The 19,092-nt window shown below is 52.3% G+C and overlaps 6 protein-coding genes across 6 annotated transcripts; 4 read left to right on the forward strand and 2 right to left on the reverse strand.

Moving 5' to 3' along the window:
• Positions 1-767: 767 nt before the first annotated feature.
• Positions 768-2,780, reverse strand: N7539_009455 (magnesium transporter CorA family protein; the record flags this gene model as incomplete). Its single annotated transcript, XM_056939050.1, has 1 exon — positions 768-2,780. One exon carries the CDS (start codon positions 2,778-2,780, stop codon positions 768-770), a length of 2,013 nt encoding a protein of 670 aa, XP_056785772.1.
• Positions 2,781-6,376: 3,596 nt separating this feature from the next.
• Positions 6,377-7,624, forward strand: N7539_009456 (homoserine kinase; the record flags this gene model as incomplete). The annotated part of the gene is made up of 3 exons (XM_056939051.1): positions 6,377-6,800; positions 6,882-7,180; positions 7,280-7,624. The coding sequence occupies 3 exons, from the start codon at positions 6,377-6,379 to the stop codon at positions 7,622-7,624; spliced, it is 1,068 nt and encodes a 355-aa protein (XP_056785773.1).
• Positions 7,625-8,218: 594 nt separating this feature from the next.
• Positions 8,219-9,125, forward strand: N7539_009457 (signal peptidase complex subunit 1; the record flags this gene model as incomplete). Its single annotated transcript, XM_056939052.1, has 2 exons — positions 8,219-8,266; positions 8,922-9,125. 2 exons carry the CDS (start codon positions 8,219-8,221, stop codon positions 9,123-9,125), a joined length of 252 nt encoding a protein of 83 aa, XP_056785774.1.
• A 311-nt stretch (positions 9,126-9,436) lies between these two features.
• N7539_009458 (SCF ubiquitin ligase complex subunit HRT1) lies at positions 9,437-10,079 on the reverse strand (the record flags this gene model as incomplete). Its single annotated transcript, XM_056939053.1, has 4 exons — positions 9,437-9,535; positions 9,637-9,707; positions 9,804-9,882; positions 9,972-10,079. The coding sequence occupies 4 exons, from the start codon at positions 10,077-10,079 to the stop codon at positions 9,437-9,439; spliced, it is 357 nt and encodes a 118-aa protein (XP_056785775.1).
• A 1,220-nt stretch (positions 10,080-11,299) lies between these two features.
• N7539_009459 (uncharacterized protein) lies at positions 11,300-12,934 on the forward strand (the record flags this gene model as incomplete). The annotated part of the gene is made up of 1 exon (XM_056939054.1): positions 11,300-12,934. The coding sequence occupies one exon, from the start codon at positions 11,300-11,302 to the stop codon at positions 12,932-12,934; it is 1,635 nt and encodes a 544-aa protein (XP_056785776.1).
• A 4,177-nt stretch (positions 12,935-17,111) lies between these two features.
• On the forward strand, positions 17,112-18,930 carry N7539_009460 (SMI1/KNR4 family protein; the record flags this gene model as incomplete). Its single annotated transcript, XM_056939055.1, is given in 3 exon segments — positions 17,112-17,122; positions 17,359-18,136; positions 18,148-18,930. 3 exon segments carry the CDS (start codon positions 17,112-17,114, stop codon positions 18,928-18,930), a joined length of 1,572 nt encoding a protein of 523 aa, XP_056785777.1.
• Between the last annotated feature and the right edge of the window lie 162 nt (positions 18,931-19,092).

The raw sequence follows: 19,092 nt of genomic DNA on the forward strand, positions 1-19,092 counted from the left end.
GGCCGTTGCTCTGCGGAAACCGAACTTGTGGGGGACTGAGGGCAGGAGGAGGAGTTTCGAGCAGAGGTTGACGATCTCGGGGAAATCAGGGCGCGAGAGGAAGATGTCAAGAGATGGCGATCGGTACTTGAAGAGTATTTGATCCTTCCCCGGAAATGTTCACCAGAGTGAGCGACATGGGTTCCGTTCTAGCGCCGAATTTAATTTAATTTCTCCAACCCGCCTGGTGTTATCCCGAGTCTCAGTCAACATGCCGAATGTACGCTTATCGGGGAGATTTGGCCTTATCGGAAGTGGGTGCCTCGTAGCCTGATTCCTTGGAATAACATGTGGGTTTCGATCGACTCTGGCCGGAGATCTATTTTTGGATGTGCCGCGAGAGATCGCACATGTATACATCGACGTCACAGACAGGAGACGTCAGAACTGTGTTTTGGTACGATGTATTGCGACCGGGTATGGTCAAGCTCTGAGAATGTCGTATTGTGCGCATTGACACAGAAAATTTATCAACACAGCAGAACGAGTAGAATGCGAATTTATACACAGAGGAGCAGCGTCGCAACATTAGAAAGGACCATGGGATATCAATCGTAAATATACAGTTAGGTAAATTCGCATTCGCATCCAGTGCCGAGAAAAAAAATAAACAAAAGGAAAAAAGCAAAAATGTTAATCACGGGTCTAGACCCTTCCAAGGTTTTTGTTTTTGCACATCCAATTCGTTTTCTCGCAACAAAGTCGTACTCACACAGTACCCTTCTCGCCTATACAAGCTTCTGCCACCTCGCCAGCCACATGCTCACAACAACGATTGCAGCCATCAGTCCAATGATACCAAAGAACCAAGTCAGTCCGCCATCGTCTTTGCCTGGAACATTGACGTTCATACCGAACAGACCGCAGATCAAATTCATGGGGACCAAAATTGTCGCAATGAGGGTAATCTTGCTCAGTCCCTTGTTAACGCGGTTACCAAGAGCAAGGTTGTTGACGTTCAGCTGAGCCAGGTAGTTGGTGTGAGACCGACTGAGCATCTTCTCAAAGTGAGCCAAGTTGGACATCATGGTCACCACGTGATCCTGGATATCACCCAGATAGAGTCCAATGTCGCCACGCGGAGTCACGGAATATTGCTCATTGCAGCGCTTCGAGAAGCCACGAATGACATCCGCCTTGCCTCCAAGCAGACGCATCAAACTCATGACTTTCTTGCGGAGGCCGCCAATCCGAGGCAGGAAAGTCTCAAAGTCGTCCACACGTGCAATGAACACGTGATCCTCAATGGCCTCGGACTCGATCTCGATATCTCGAATCACGGGACCAAAGCTATCGACAATGTCGTCAATCATGGCATAACAAATCCAGTCGCTACTGAGCGAGACATAGTCACGCAGCTTGCCGATACGCTTTCGTACATTCGCGGCGTGAGGATTCTCGGAGAACGAGAAGGTCAAGACACCATCGCGGAAGACGACCATGTAAAAGTTGACGGGTTCGAGGAACTCCTCGCTGGTCTTGTCGATCTGGTAGAAGGTGCGGAAACAAACAAAGTAGTACTGCTTGAACAACTCCACCTTCTCGCGCGCCTCCTGCATCAAAATATCCTCCGTGGTGAGCGGATGAATGGAAAAGGCCCGGGAGATGGCTCCCAATTCCGCCTCGGTAGGGTTGACGACGTCCAACCACCACACACCACCCTCGGGTCCCAGCTGGAAGAGGTCGCGGAAGCTATCGCCGGGAAGAATCAAATCTCCCAGCTCCGCCGCATGCACCGTAGTCTGAGACTCAGATGAGAAAAAACCAAAGCGCATGGGCTCATTAGCATTGGGAAGAGTCGCAACCAATTCCTTCTCGTCTAGAACCTTAGGAGAAGACTTCTCATCCGCCTCTTCGCCAAGATCACAAGTGTCGGAGGAGTCCGTCGATCCGGACTGCTTATTGTGCTCGTCACCCAGTGGACTCTTGGCGCCGGGACGCAGGTCGTAGAAGACGCGCGGCTTCTTGCTCTGCGAGCTCATACTGTGCTTGCGGCGGAAGGTGTGCGAAACCTCTCTCTGCTGGTTGAGAGCGACAAATTCTTCCAATTCCTCGTAGTCGATGACAGGGATGCGACCAGGCTCCTCGTAGGTGATCTGGACACCGGGCTCATCTGGCGCACATACAGAAATATCACCGGGCTGTGGACGTATGGCGCTGGCATTGCTGAACGTGGGCCGGCGCGGGATAGTGCCTCCCGAGACAGTGCGCTGAAGCATCGCTTCCAAATCGGGAGCCACATGACTTTCCAGGGTGTTTGCACGTTCCCGGCGACGAGGATCCGCAAAGGCGTCGACTGAGTTGGGCGGAGACGACGACCGGGCAGAGACAGAAGAAGTGCGGGTGGTAGTGCCCCCAGGAAGCTCCTGAGGGACACCACTGAAACGGCGAGGCGAGTGGAAGTTCGACATTGGGTCAATCATGATACGGCGCGTCATGCCGCTGACATCATGGTCCGAATGATCATCATCCACGATGGCCTGTTCGAAGTCACGGAACACAGTCGTGTTCTCCCGCAGCGCATCCTGAGCATACAACAAATCAGGTCGCTCGGGCAGAATCTCGCCTCGTGGACCCTGCTGCGCGGCAGTGTTCTGTCTGCTGAGATCCTCGCTGAGCGGAGCCTCGATGCGAGGCGTATTCACAGGATCCATCTGGAACCGATGGTCATCAAGTTCAGGAGCCGGGGTACTGAAGCGAGTAAGGAATGCCTCCTTGTCTGAAGGGTTGCTGCTTGACATGACGTCGATTGGATACTTCTGTCTATGAAGTCCGCGTGGAGGGAAAGCCCGGGTAGAGACTTTTCCAAAGAGGGGCGCTCAACGGGTGTTCTTGGGTGAAAAAGAAGAGAGGAGGAGGGAAGGGCGGAGGGGGGGCGATTGGCGTAGATACAGGATGAAATTTTCGTTCGCCAGGTTGGGCAATGTTGGATTTCCCTCGAGTGGAAAAAGAAACCTGCGGTCAAGGTTTGCGAGTAGTGCAAATCAATGTTGGGTTGAATATCGTCAAGATATCGTCAAATGATAGAGATGCTTTGTCGGCAGCACGAACAGCCACAGAGCGCAAGTCGGAGAGGGAGTTGAATTTTCTTGATATCAAGAGGACCGTGTTATGGACAGTAGACCTCCATTCATGAGCCAGACCCCTCACCAGGGTCTGGCGATTTCCGACGTGCGTCTGGCTGCGATGCTTGAATCGCGGGAGATAAAGTCCAGTTAGGGGGGTCTGGTGTCGCCCCCGCCGAAGACCCGGAACTTGGGGCCCGCAAGAGGGTGAAGAAGGGAGGAGTATTGAAGATAGCGAGGTCCCGCCAACTTGAATGCGTCAAAGGAGTGGGAGCTCGAGTGCTCCAGGGCGACAACGATGGAGTGCGCAAAGGCAAGATTTGAGCGAGCGAGTTTAGATCGCAAGCTCTCTGGTCAACGGTGCGGTGCAGTACGCTGACCACTTTTTGGTTTACCACGGACCCAGATTTCCAGTGCTGGCGGCGGCCTTTGTTTTTGGAAATAGATGGCTGGGGGCAGGAGTTGCGTGGGAGAATGTGTGCAGAATTTTCTTCTTATCACGAATGTCCAGATAGAAGAGATGGGGTCCTGATTGAAAGCACCAGGACGAGTCTGGGTGAAGTGAGAAGTTGGGAACAGACTCGGTGGACGAGGTGGTGATGAGGGGAAGAAAGGGCGGAAGATCGTGACGGAGGCGAGACAGGGAAAAAGCTTTGTGGCGAGAGACTGAAGCACGGGCTCGACTCAGTGATTTCAGCTTGTGATTTGGGGGGGATGAATTTGCGCTCTTACCATGGGGCCCGGGGCTTGGGGGCTGCACCAGTCACGACCGCCGGAAATCATGCACCACGCTATCGGTGGAGGTGGTTAAGCCCGGGAAGGTATCGTTGCCGAAACAAGGCTGCAGAATTACTGCATGGCTGCGCCGAGTCGCCGACAGGTATCGCACTGTGTGCCATTGTACGTGCGTCGTGCATACGTAAAGATATTACTTTATCAAATGAGATTCCTGTTTCGAAAATTGGATTGTACTGGAGAGTCGCAAAGGGAATGTGTCGTTAATGATCACTTTGGTGCACTGGAAGATTCTCGGGCACCAGAGCCCGATTTTCCACCCTCCCACCGGCATCGTTCCACGATGACGATACATATAGTCATATACTGTATTGCACTTGTATGGTGCCATACTGTATTGTACATGTAAGATACTGTACACACGTAAGGCGTATCATGACGAGTCGAGTCAGTCGACGACCATGTGCAACCAGCAAGACTGCGTGAGTGCGTGGCCCCCTTGGAAAATCGGTCCGAGCTTCATTCATTTAGTCGGTTGGTCTTTTGGTCTGGACCTCCGATCTCGAAAAGGGATACCTCGGCGGGCCCCGACGTTAGAATTTTTAGAGACGAGAGATTTGAGAAATACGGGTCCAGCATGACTCATTCAACTGGGCAGTTGGAGGCAGATCTGCGGTAAAAAAAAGAAAACATAATGAAAAGGAAAAAAAACTCAATTGCCAAATTGACGGCCCATCCGCCCTCACCGAGCGCCCGGCCCGTCCTACTGCGGCAACGATAATGATACTCTCAGTGGTCTCCAGCTTGTTTCGACATGATTCAAGAGGCACACAAACATAAACATCGACTCGGCTTCACGCCTGTCCGAGTACCTCTCTGCTCACGCGACAGTTACCTCGTACGAAATCGCTTAGGGTTCTCAGACTATCTTGGCTTGCACCAAACCGGCTCGAGGATCCACTGGACAGACATCGAGTCTATCCATTTCGGTCTCGAGTGGGTTCCAGCCACAAATAGATGCTTAACCTAGGGAGAGATCCAATTTGACAAGAGATGTGCCGCATCGTTATGGAGCCGGTCTAATTCGTTTTGAGGCATTATTTCGTACCGTGGGGTCTCTCAAGTCTCAACGGCTCACTCGAGAAAAGTGCTCGTGATGCCTGTGCGTTCAGGGTTTGTCCCAGCGAGGGATGCGTCCGGCCAACTTGATTCGTTCTAGTTCAATATGCGATCAATCTTCAAAGAAGCGATTCATGCTCGCGACTGTGTGATGGCATCTTTAAAGCCAAATGAGATGCTTCAGCGAGGAAAAGGTGAACCATGATGCCGGCCGGAGAAGCAGCTCTCCTCTATCCTCCTAGGGGTTCTCACGCTGGTAGATGATGGCGATGTTCTCGCAGAACGACTATTGAAATGAGGATACTGTGATGATGAGATCTAGGTAGTCATTTGTCGCTTACCCATGGAGGCGTCAAGATACCACCGAGTTCCCAACTGACCAAGTCAGTCGCGATGAGAGAATGCCGTTGACCGAGAACCTGTAGTGAGAGTCGCGGTGGTCCAGCTTCCCGAAGGAAACCTTCGCTGGTATCAATGTCAGTTGATCAGGCGATGTACTTCACGTGTTCGTCTCATGGCCATCCTAATTTATCTGATTGTCTGCGTATCTGATCTCTGTTGTTTCAGGTCATATTCGGCTTCCTCGCATTTGGGGCCACTGCACGGGCGTGATGTCCCCGTATTTTTGATGCTATCAGTGCACGGCTGTACGGCTGTACGGTATGTTTCATGGTGACGAGTCTAACGATGTCGCTTGGAATGTTCAGGAATACACATGGAGGTCATGCTCAACTGACAAGAAGCCCATCACCCATCTGTGTTTTGTCGTCCATCTCAGGACGAGACCTCGACGAGGGCTAGGGAGATTCAGGTTAGAATCTTTCCCCTAACATTTTTGGTACTATCATACTACAATATGTGGTCTTGGCAAAGATAAGCTCCTGCTGCTCACCACCAATGCCGACGACGCTGCATGCACATGGTCTGCCGATCAGTGCGGGTAAAATCACGACTGGACAATGCATGAATGCAATAGTACACCAGCACAAATATACCCTCGCTATCGATCGATTCCAGGTCCAAGTTGGCGAGCCTGATCGCCTGACACCGGGAAACGTCTATCCTGCCTCAAACCAATCGACAGAATGCAAGAAGCTTTCCATAAGTCAGCGACGCAGGGTGAGAGCCGCCCCCCCCCCCCCCCCCCACATGACTACAGGAGATCTGCCCCGACGTCGGACGGGCCCCTCGTTCTTTTTTCTTTGCTGAGCTCACGCCAAGAGCCCGCATCGAGTCTTCGGCCCCTCCATATCCGTGTCACTCATAAGCCTCAACTGCTACACACCCCGCGCATTTGCTCCTTGGACACCTGTTCCTCGATTGTACCGGACTCGCAGTACTCCGCAATATACCTTGGCCAGCCATTGGCACTGTGACCGGTCCAATTCCCACCTTATCTCTCGACCAGCTACCCAAACATGAGCACCTCGTTCGTGATCCGCACGCCATGCTCGTCTGCGAACATCGGCCCTGGCTTTGACGTGATCGGTCTGGCCTTGTCTCTTCACCTCGACATCCACGTCAAGATCGATACCACAAAGGAGTCTTCCCCGTTACCGCTCAATTGCGCCATCACCTATGAGGATCAAAGCAAGTCGACTGAGCAGATCAGTCTTGATCCCGAGGTCAACCTGATCACCCGCGTCGCCCTCTATGTCCTGCGCTGCCACAACCAGCGCGCATTCCCTGTGGAGACCTCTGTGCACATTGTCAATCCAATTCCCTTGGGTCGGGGTCTGGGCTCATCTGGAACAGCCGTCGTGGCTGGTGTAATGCTGGCGAACGAGGTCGGCAAGCTTGGGTTGAGCAAGGACCGTCTGTTGGATTATTGCCTGATGATTGGTAAGTCAACAGATCTTTTCCCCCTGAATGTTCGAGTTCTATGAAGAATCGCAGCACTGACGCTTGGATCGTGTGTAATAGAACGACACCCGGATAACGTCGCTGCCTCCCTGTTTGGAGGCTTCGTCGGAACTTACCTCAACGAGCTCAAGCCCGAAGATGTGGCGCGCAAGGAAATCCCATTGAGCGAGGTGCTGCCATCCCCAGCCGGAGGCGTCGATACCGGCATCAAGCCCCCAGAGCCTCCATTGGGCATTGGCCACTACCGCAAATTTGACTGGGCTCCCGAGATCAAGGCCATTGCGATCATTCCCGACTTTGTTGTGCCCACTGCAAATGCGCGAAACGTGCTTCCTCAGACCTACACTCGTGCCGACGTGGTAAGCAAATCATCCACATCAAACACCCAGCCTTTAAATTCCCCCGCGCAAAAATCATCAGTCATACAAGCGCACTAACACAAGACTCTCCCCAAATAGGTCTTTAACCTCCAACGTGCCGCCCTCCTCCCCGCTGCCCTCGGCAGCTCACCCCCAGACCCAGATATGATCTATCTCGCCATGCAGGACAAAGTGCACCAGCCATACCGCCAAACCCTTATTCCAGGCCTGACGGAAATTCTGCAATCCATGACGCCCGCCACCCAGCCCGGTCTCTTGGGTATTTGTCTCTCTGGCGCGGGACCAACCATTCTGGCATTGGCGACGGATCGCTTCACGGAGATTGCTGATCGCATCATTGCGCGCTTTGCGGGGAACAACATCACCTGTCAATGGAAGTTGCTGGAACCTGCTCATGACGGTGCTACGGTTTCTTCTGAATAGATCATTGTATAGAACCGCGGAAACCTACCACATGCCATTTTTCTTCTTTCCACCCTGTGCAACACGAAGACACTGCTATACGGTGAACAAAAAGTCAACATGGCACTCGCAGACAATCCTCAAAATCCAGGACGCCGTATTCTTGGGTACTCAGTAGTCAGTGGTCAGTGGTCAGTGGTCAGTAGTCCACTGAGTCAGTACACTGATGACCATTCCCTCCAGATGTAATGTTGTCAAAACAAATCTGTTGTTCAACATATTGTAGTTTTGTCGGGCTGCCACTGTACTAGAGTATATTCAAGCTTTCCAAATCATTGTCGGCCAATTATCCTGCACATAAAAACTACCTCGGTGGATCCCCCGCAAAGCATAAGCGGAGAGTACTGGTAGCTACAACTCACGGTAGGACAGGAAGCGGACTATCGGCGGAGCAAGGGCGGAACAAAAGGGCAGATGACAACAATGCGATAAGCGGGCCCCGGAGTCCCAGCTCCAGCTCCAGCTCCAGCTCACTATTCACTATTAATTACTCCTCGAAACACGATTTCTCAAGTCCAAGCCCACGCTCATATTCAAAAAGAGACACCCACAGCCATGGACGACATTCTCAGGCCCTTGCAGGATGCCTTCGAGGGTCAGATTGTAAGTCGAACTTTGAACTTGAAGGGACAGAGATAGAGATAGATGAGTCCTCTTTGAGTTCTATACACCTACACGGCTACAATATGGGCCCATGCCATCTTCGCGCGGATACATATTGAGGGACGAGGCCCTGCGCTTGTCTCTTTTTGCGCATCACTGCTCAATGCCCAAGGTTGATACAGAGAAGAGAGCTAACGATTGGATACGGGTGATGTAGGACTTTCACGGTCAACGACTCGCTGAACAATTGAGTACTTTTCTGCTCGTACTTTCCGGGGTAAGTGCGCTTGAGTAAAGCACGACCGAGTGTGAAACGGGAAAGGGAATGGGGAGGAAAGGGAAGGGAAGAGAGAGGGATTGCGCCAGCCTTGGATATTGTGTCGTGTGTGGTTTGCCATGGTACCGAGGTCTCTTCATCGACACAGTACATGTCCCTGCTATTGCGCATTTCGGACGGTGGAAACACATTGCAACCGGGGACTAACTCGCATGGGCACATGGCGTCGATTCTTTCCCCTTGTGTTTTGTGTCGATCATACGTGCAATGACCAGACTCTCAGCTCTGCATGTTGACCGCGCACATGATTCGGCTGAGCTGTTACTCCAAATCTTACAGGAGGCTTGACTAATTCAGTGCCCCTCTCTCCAACTACAGATCATAAGCTTCTTGACTGGCTACATTTACAAGGACATCCATCTCACGCTATGGACTGGACTGGCGGGGACACTTTTCACTGCGCTGGTCGTGGTGCCGCCTTGGCCCTTTTATAATCGGCATCCGGAGAAGTGGGTGGGTGGTTTGGCTACGAGGACGACGGGGAGTCATGGAGTGGTGGTTGATGGGGTCAAAGTTGCGTGAATTGCGAGAATGCATGTGGAGTTCGATGAGCGCGTTGCCGGGAAAATGGAGAGTCTTGTGATGTACTTGAAATGAGAGGGCTGGGCACGTTGAAGACAGCCGCCCTGGCCTCGAACTATCGGTTATGGATTGATCGAGTGTTTGTAAACAAAGCGAGGGCTCATGGAGTCTCAAAGGAGTCCCGAATATGCATTGCCATCGTCAAAAGTTCGTTGTTCAAAACAAAGTAGAGAAAGAGGAAAGTGAACATGATATGAGATAAAGAAACTGCGATGCAAAATGTCCCGCAACGAAACAACGCCCAGCGCCGGCTACCGTCCGTACTTCTGGAACTCCCAGTCTCGGTTGTCGAGCGGGCACACTTGTCGGGTCTTGAGCCATCGTGAGATGCAATGGAAGTGGAATGCGTGCTGTAGCGATGTGAAAGATGTCAGCCATATTGCTGGGTGCCGATCGCTTGTACCAAAGAACTCAGAAAGATCGGGCAGTATGAGAAGAGGTTAAGACGCACGTTGCAAATTCCCCATGCTACGGTACACTCCTCTGTAGTTGATGATCCCTGATTCGCTTGACATTCGATGCCTATAGATAAGCAAGAGAGGCGTGTTAGAAACCCGTCAACGGCAAATTGTCAAACACTGGGGATTTGGTCGCTTATAGATTGCATCTTCGACATACACAAGTCCATGATATGGTTTCGACAAATGGCGCAGTTGTCGACGACAATATCCCAAGCCCAGAGAGCGACGGCGTTCCACTAGAAAGCAGGCGAAAATTGTGTCAGTCCAGCGCTTTGCTATAGTCGATTTGTTCTGCGGCTCCCAAGGTTGCTGGATCTGGAAAGACCTTTTTCACTTCGAACTTCTTCTTATCGCTGGACGCGTCGGTGTTCTTTGCAACAGCTTTTCCCTTGTCGGTAGCGGCATCTGCCTCCTTCATCTCGACGTCCGCCATCGATGCGTCGTAGTGTGTTTTTGTGTATGGGTTGGGACAGGCTTTAAATGTTATGCCGGAATTCAAGATGAAGGTGGGGAGAAACAACGAGTGGAAGAGGTGTAGCACTAGCCGCACCGAGTAATGCGGGAGAGAGAGCTAAGACAGCGTATTACGTAGGGGAGCTTCGAAGGCGGAGAGCGTCTTTGTCTACGCTCTAGTTCTACGGTAGACGATAGGGCGATAAGCTGATAAGACCTTGGGAGGACTCATAAAGTAAGGTAGGTAGTCACCTACTCAGATAGAAGTGACGCTCAAAGGAGAAGTGACAAATGTCGGTGAGATGAGTTATCGAAATGATTCATCAACCGCTGGGAGAACTCGCCAAGCTGGTAGACTTCTTACACCCGTTGGCTCCGTATATGGTTTGATTACTACATGTCTGCATATCGAGAGTCCTCCACACTTCAAAGTCAAAGACGGATAAACTATATCCCGTAGCCGGAATAACCAGCCCAGCTCTTCGAAACGCTCATCGTAGGGTTTGGGGCGGTGAATAGGGCGGTGGAGATGGCGGTAGAGACCAGAGATGGTGGAATGGTCAAAGAAACTCGAGAGGCAAGCCGACGAAGACGATGGCCTGACCGCCTGCAATTCGATAAACCGATCTTCCGATACGATCGATGATCGGGTCCAGCGCTAAGGAATGCCGCGCCCGATAATGGGTGTGACAAGTGTAGAAATCCCACCGTAGAACTTCAGCCTGAACCTCTGTGGCGGAGGCCTTAGTCATCCCCCGCTGCACTCAGCCGGGCTCTGCGACACACTCGTCACCTTGACGATGACTCGGCGTTACTCTCTCCTCTTCAACCTTACCACGTTCTTCTGTTTCACACCAACCATGTTGCACTCGTGCAATTCCATCGAGTTTGCTTTCATTTGAACGTTTCTTTCACGTCATCTTCCACCAACCCTGCTACCTTTTCTAATCCACATCTTGCTCCGCAAAGCGTCGCAATCTTCCTCCCAGTTCCTTTGCTCTACGGTGTCTCCGGGCGTTTTCACTCTGTTGACAGCTGCTGAGCAGTGACCGGACTTGCTTCTCTGATCTTGACACCACGACCGTGCTAATCAGCGTTCTCTTGCTTGTTTACTGCTCGGCTTTTTTTCCTTTTCTCTTTCTCTTTCTCTGTCCTCTCGCAAAGGCTGCCTATTTCTCAAGCCAACACAACTCCGTCACAATGTCGGCCCAATCTCCACGCCTTCATACACCAAAGGGCGCTCGCAATAACAACGCTCACAACAACAGCAACGCCGTCAACAACAACAACAACAACAACAACAACATGAACGGAAATTCTCATCCACGCCGATCCTCAAAGAAGCCAAACACCCCCAAGTTGAAGAACTCTATCCCCCTCAACACCCCACCTTCTTCGCCTCCGGGCAACATGAGTCCCGCAGGTGTCGGCGCCATGACAGACTCATCGGTCAATGTCCAATCCACCAAGAAAAGACCCCCACGTTCGGGCAAGAAACAACCACCGCGCAATGCCAATGGATACTCCTCTGCCCCTGGCCAGAATGGTCACAGGCATTCTCATTCCCAGTCCGGTACTGCGACTCCCGCCAAGGATTCTACCGCTGCCTATGCTGGTCCAACCTTCCACGCCTCCCCGGCTCCATCCGCTTTGCCCATTCCAAGCTTCTTTTCCAAGTCGCTGCCTGAGTCCGATCTTGCACCTCACTTAGAAACCGACAGCGACACTGCGGATGTGGAAGTTGATCTGGAGACCACACCCTCCAAGCCACGAGTTGCTCGCCCACAGCCAGCAAACCCAGCTCAGGCGGCTCATCAACCCTCGCCTTTGGACTTCCTTTTTCAAGCTGCCGTTCAGGCTCGTACCGGGAACAACGTTGGCAGTCCGGAGGCATCTACTCGCATGCGCTCGCCGCAGACCGATTCCAAAGTCCTTCGCTCAAATTCCAATCACACTGCCGGTGGCATGTTCCCAATGGATCTGGAAAATGATCGTGCACGAGCTTCCCCCATTGGTCCCTCCTTCGCCCCCTCCTATCAAGATCGCATGAATGCTTTGCGCTCGACTACTTTCCCCGCGCAATCTCCCTCCCCCAGTCCTGCGGCACCTCGCGGAGATCAATATCGCGCCACAACGGAGCAGTTGAAGTACATGCTTCTGAACCCACGACCTCAAGAGCCGCCTTCTGCTTCGGCATCGTCGTCCACCAACAAGCCCGCGGGCAACTATGGCGCCTCCAGTCCTATCCGACCAAACATCAATGCCTCGATTTCTCACTACGCAACCCCGATGCGCGCCTACTCTGGTCCACCCGCCGATGTCTCGCAAGGCCATCCAGCTGCCGGTCCGACCAAACCCGCGCCAGTGAACAACCATGGCGACAGTGCCGCACAATCGGTGTACTCTTACCCGTATGCCAACAGCTCGCAGCCGCTTCGTAGCACTCAGTCTCCTCTGAGACGTGCGGTGCCCATGGTCAATGGTCATGCTAATGGCTATGCTAATGGTTATGCTAATATCTATGGCAACGGCGCCAATGGAAGTTTCTACAGCAACGGAAACTCCTCTGGTTATTCCTCGCCTGCGCCTCATGCCAACAACAATTTTGCCGCGACCGCGCCTGCAGCTATGCCACAGCAGACCCAGTTCATCCCGCCAGAGCCCCAGTACCACCAGGCTGCATTTCCTTTGGTCAACTCCCCTCCTGCCACCTCTGGACCGGTCGACACTAAGAAGATGGAGGATGATCTGCGCCGAATCTTAAAGTTGGATGCCGCCCAAACCTCCGGGCCTGCTCTTCCTTCTTCGAATTTGCAGAGCTCGTTTGCCGCCTAGGCCCCTTCCACGGTCATATTGAGCTTTGTGTTGATTTTTTTTCTCTTTTCTGTTCTGGCTCTGGATTTCCGTGCATGTGGCATATCTAGAGAACGAAGGACATGACTTCGTTTCTTGCGCATTTTCGATCCATGACCTCACATATGTGCCTTTCTCTCCCCCCTCCTCTCGTTTTTCCCGGGCTTTCTCTTTTCCCTCTTACCCACCTATTCATCCTCGACCAACGTCTTCCTCGTTCTTATTTATCACGCCCACTGCGTTTGACGGATCTTCTTGCATCGGTTGCCCAGGCGGCATGCATCACGTTCTTGGACTGGGTTCCAGGGATGTTATTGTTTCTTGTTTCACCTTCAGCAACCCCTGCCAGGTATTGTTCCTTGAACGATCTCTTGATTCCACCTCGATGCGTTTATGGTCTTTCCCTCTTACCACTACCTACTACTGCGAAACTTGCTCCCGAGATCTTCTCTACCTCTCATTCCTGCTGGATGACGATAATATCGAATGTGCGGGGGGGTTTATTTCTGTCACGGCATTTGGGTGCTTTTGGGTTCTTGATGCAGCCTTTTTCTCTGATTGGATCTGGCCTGGCTGGTTCGGTCTTTGTTTGAATCGATTAAGGGGAGTTTCTTATGTTTTGATACGAGGTCTGGCTGCTTCGTTTGCATCGGTCGGAGTTTCGTTTCCTTTTCCGCTGGCGATCTTCTCGCATGGCACCTGCGGGTGCTGTGCTTGATCAAGTATGACGTGGCATGCATGATGTATGGTCGCTCGGCTGACGACAATGGATGCGACGCATTGACAGTCGTCGTTCTGTCTTCGATGAGGCGACGCGCTTCCCTGGGCGTTGCGTGACTTGGTTTAAAACCTGGCACGCGGATCATTCCTTACCGATTCCTCTTTTGCGAACCTCCCTCTTTTTTTTCCTCTTTTTTTTTCTTTATTTCCGTGTCTGTTTTGAGAGTGCTGAGGGGACCTTTCGAGTTGCCCGACGATGCCGAATGACTGACTTAACTGCGTCGATTCGTCGGCCTTGGGGTTCTCTGACTTTTTGCAGCACCGGCATGTTTACTGATGTGCCCGCGTGCCACTCTCCTGCTCCATAGTTCTAACTATTGCGAAGTCGAACTCGCGTCCATCCTTCTACAATCTTTTTTTTGTTCGAGTTGTGCAAGTAGAGTCTGGGTACGTCAACAAAAGGTACTTTGCATACACTTGCAGAGTGTCTGTCATCGGACATGTCGTCTTAATACCTGTTGTCTACCGCTGAGAGTAACTCCATGGTCATCTACTGGCACACCGAATCCTGTACATTGCTCGTCCTGTAGCCGGTTGAATTATGCTCGCCTACGTGCTGCACATCTACAAAAACTTGCCAGTATGCAGGAATGACTACTAGTTAGAAGGTAGGGGCAACTTTCAAATGGATACAGGTGTCCACTGGTAGAGAAAATGGACAGGGACGGAGGAGGAACGCTCGAAACCAGCACACTGGCTCTATAGTTGCCTACTTGTGTAGGCTCGCGCTGGGTAATTACTGTCACTCAAGTCCTCGGAGATGTTCCATTCCACACCACCTCAGGCGAAAAAACCTATAAGCTCGATTGTACCTGTACACCGTGTGAGCACTCGAGCACTGGGGCTGTGATCTTCGGACACATTCAATTTTCCCAGCCATCATCAAAGCTCAATCCCAAGGCAGAACATCAATGGAACAAATGATTGTTCATTTGCAGCAAGCTATGACGATGAAAGCTCGTCAACTTGCCATTCACCATCTCCTCCGATCCCGAGATTCTTCACCCGCCCGTTTTGGAAGTCAAGGAACCTCAGACCGGAACCCGATAGTTAACGCGTGTGGCGCTCCTCCCGAGACAAAAACTGTTGATGCTAACTTGTTCAGGACGGAGGACCAGGAGATTTTGTCTTTTGTCTTTTTATTCGTTTTTTTTTTTTTTTTTTTTGGTTTGTTTTCTTGCTGGTTTCTGGCCGGCGGTCGATCTTGTCTTGGATTCGAGGAAGCTTAATTTTGGGATTTTGGTGGGAATGAGTAAGGATTCTCAGGAACATAGAAGTCGAAGTTTATTACGGTGCTTGTGGCCTGGTACTGTTCACGATTGCATATTGGATAAGTTCCTAGTTAGTCTCGTTACTACTGCAATTACTACTATCGCCGCTTATTGGGAAGTGGTCATCATTTCTAGCCCGGCGACAGTCAGTACATTACTGAATTGAACGATCGTCTCATCATGACTGGACATTGTGGTTCCAACGTCACCGTTTCCTCGCTCCTTGTGTGGATGTGGTCCGCCTTTTGACTCTCCCGGCACTAGATGATGTCGAATTTGACATGAATCATGTTCGACTATGTAGGCATTGAGCTCGGTCTTCATGGTCATCTAGTCATCGGAATAGTCTCCGTCGAAGCAATACGAGGTGTACGAGCAGGTCATCTCCGCCGCTCCGGTCGGTTTCATGGCGTACCGAGAACCAAGTCCAAGTCCCTTCACAAGTGCCGAGTCGGTACCTGGCAGGACGATCCTGATTGAGATCCTCCGTCACATGTCAAACTGCGCCAGCAACACTGACTGGACAATTAGACAGTAAAGAGTCGACACTCGACGCTATGATGCACACTGTTTGTTCGTCTCTGTCCTCTCCCGACGCCATTTTGGCGCGCGCCACCTGTTTCCTTTCTTCGTCAGTCCCTCTGCCTCTCCCGTCTACACCCCCTTGGCCCGCATTCAGGACAACCACGATTGTTCAGGTATGTCTGCCATGTCGATCATGGCGACTCATGGTCCCCTTGTCCCTTACAATTCTCCGAATGCAGTCAAGTCGTCGAGTCTTGGCTGTGGCTATGAGGTCAGTCGCCTCCTGAAGGGCTGATGAAGGTGTAGGTGGGTTGAGGCTGTTGCACCCGTGGTGGCGAATACGTGTACGGATGACAGGTGACGGAAGGGAATGTCATTAGGTGTCACCCAACAGAGATGGGTCGTGGGTATGTGCTCTGGTGCTCTTTGGTTGATGTGATTCGATCGACGCTGTGTGCTGCATGGTCGTGATAATGACGGAGTTGTTCCTTGTGAGGTGGGTTGGGAGTACAGGAGTCAATGTGATGGAATCGTTGTCCTACCTCTGTACCTCGTTCCCCCAGGGCTGGTATTGGTACGTGGACACCTGGCCACTGGGCAGCCTGTCCAGTACTCAAGTGGTCTGACATGTAGAGCTCACCTTTTAGCAAGTTGACCTCAACTAGTCAAAGCTATAGATCGTAGATACGGACGGTAATCTCGAGCTCCAACACTTGAGCCAGTGGCGCGGGAAATAGGCTTCTGTTGGTGGACTCAGGTACCCTCGCCGTGCGATAGGACATTCGAAGTCGACCGGAACAGGGTCATCCACGGGTGTACATACTTTGGGGTCATGCAAGTTCAATGCGCCCAGCAGACAATTGGCATTCACCATTCTCGGAATATGATTCGTGCTTTTTCATTGTTCTCTTCATGTTCCTGATAGTTTAATGGTCGTAATTTTAAACAATTCGATGACGATGATTGTCAATTTCCATCCATGCAGACTGTCTTCTCGTGTCGATTTCAAGGGCTTAAAAATAGGCCGGCGGTACCTCCTCGTGGGCTCCGAAAAGCCCCCAAAGAACCAAAAAGGACCGGCGGAGCCCTTGTACGAATCACGGGGAAGGGACCAACTTAATCATAATTTTCGTGCCTGCCGCCATGGAAGTCTTATCCTGATTCTTTAACTGCCTCCCCTTGGTTTGATTCATACACTCACCTGTGGACACCACAAGAAAACCAAATCAAAATAAAAAGAAGTACCTGGACGAGGGTCTTCAAAACGCTCTCGACACCGAGTCCCTGAGTTCCTCCGTCCACTCCATCACGGGAGTTTCCACCGGAACAGACAATCCTCGTCTCCTCCCTTCCCCCTTCTCTCTTCACATCTCGACGTCTGGACCTTCTCTGGTGATTTGAAACCCACCACCCCCCCCTCCCCTGTCCACGTCTACGGCAACTTTCAACGGCAGGGCGTCCTTCTCGTCTTGGAGCCAACTCGCCCTCTTCTCCTCTCCGGAGACGCTGGTCGCCAATGATCGTCTGGGAGTTTTCTTTCTGACAACATCGACTCCTCTCTTCTCCTCACCCACCCTGTCATCATGGCCAACGCGTAAGTTTGTCGAGCCCGAGGCATTGGCGAGAGTCTTCTGGTCAGAACAAGTGAAGAAGAATGAAAGAAGAAGAAGAAGAAAGAGAAAAAAAAAATCACCATTACATTGTCATTTTCATTCTTCTGCTTGATACTGGCTACTGACGACGCTGTTTTTGACCCTTTTCTTATTTCTCCCGACGTCGCGGTTTTAGTATGTGCTAACCGTCCGCTTCTCCCCCCCTTGGCCATTATAGAATCGGATCAGCATGGCGCTCCTTTTGGCACACCATGACTTCCTACGACCGTCATGCCTCTCATGATTCACCTTACCGCACCGGTCGGCATGTTCCCCTCAGTCAAAGTCGCCATGAACCTCTCACCTCCATTGCCACCAGCGCAATCGAGTCTCGACCCGATCTCTCCAGTCCATACGACGACGAACCTTCCAAGGGCTCTGCCCAAGTCACTGAATGGAACGACTCGTCCGCCGAGGGCGCCGCCGGCAATCGCCCCTATTCTCCCGGTATGCGATCCTTCTCCTCGCAAAAACGGGGCTCCAATGAGACGGAAGTGCCCTCGGAGATTCAAATGCAGAGCTTCCACGACGGCGCGCCCCCTCCACCCCCCGTGGCGCATTCCTGGCGGAAGATCGAGCGCTGGTTGGAACACAACTACGAAGAACTGTTGGATAACCTGGGCGAAGGATGTACACAAAACGACATCAATGAACTGGAACACGAGTTGGACTGCACATTGCCCCTGGAGTTGCGTGAGTCGCTGATGATTCACGATGGTCAAGAACGCGGTGGTCTGCCGACCGGGGTCATGTTCGGATGTATGCTTCTGGACTGCGAAGAGATTGTGCAAGAACGAAGGAACTGGAAGATTGTCAACGATGAGTTCTTGAGTCAGAACGGTCCTCCTCCCGCGGCTGTGTCAAGCTCCGTTGCCGGCTCCTCGGCCGCCGCCGCTCAGCAACCAGCGGGTGCCTGGCGCAACGATCTGCTGGACCGTCAAGATTCACAGCCCCCGGTGCCGTGCAGAGGGCATATGCGCACCACGGCTGGATCCCTGTCACCCGCGACTGGGGTGGCAATCACCTCGCCATCGATCTGGCTCCCGGCCCGGCTGGTAAATGGGGCCAAGTGATCATCTTTGGCCGTGACTACGACTGCAAGTACGTGGTGGCGCGCTCATGGGCGGCCTTTTTGGCCATGTTTGCGGAAGATCTCTGCAGCGGCAAGACCACCGTTGACGAGGAGACCAACGAAATGAAGCTGAAGGAGTTCAAGTCGCAGAATGTCGAGCCTCCTTACTTGGAAATTCTCCGCTGGCGCGTGGACCAGAAGTATGGTCGTCGGGCTCCCCGGCGGCGTGGTCCTCACGGGTTGGGTGTCAGTGGCAGTGGCAAGGCCAGCGGCCGTGAGTCGCCCTACGGCAGTCCCACTCGCACTGAGGAACGCGGTCGCTCTCCGCACCGATTCAACAAGGGATCTGCGCAAAGCCCCAAGAACACCTTTGGCGTGTCCAGTCCCTTGGCCCGAGTGACCGAAGAGATTGCCAGTCCGATTACCTCGACGGGTCCGGTCATCTCCGAAGACACTCGTGAATTGACCAAGGAAGCCGAGCCGGCAGAGGATTTGCTGATGGAGGTGGCCACACCGCAGATTTCCAATAAGGAGAATGAGGTGTCGGCCAATGCCAGCGAGCCCAAGCCGGTTGAGGGAGAGAAGAAGGCGAAGAAGGATAAAGCCGATGGTGCTGCCGAATCGGCGGACCCTGTTGATTCGGAGGTCTTGGGAGAGATGAAGAACGTGGCCATTTAAAGCGGAGCAAATGGTCGTGCCATCCAGCATGATGCTTTTCTATATTCTTCCGGGGTCCGTTCCGGTTCAGCTGTGACTGGAGTCTTGCAACGCTTACTTCTGGGCTTCTTCTGGGTTTGATGCGGTGGCTACGAGCTCCCCTTGCCTCTGCTGTGTCTTTTT

Source organism: Penicillium diatomitis, assembly GCF_028827545.1.
Source record: "Penicillium diatomitis strain IBT 30728 chromosome Unknown utg000017l_segment0_segment0, whole genome shotgun sequence".
Lineage (NCBI taxonomy): Eukaryota > Fungi > Ascomycota > Eurotiomycetes > Eurotiales > Aspergillaceae > Penicillium > Penicillium diatomitis.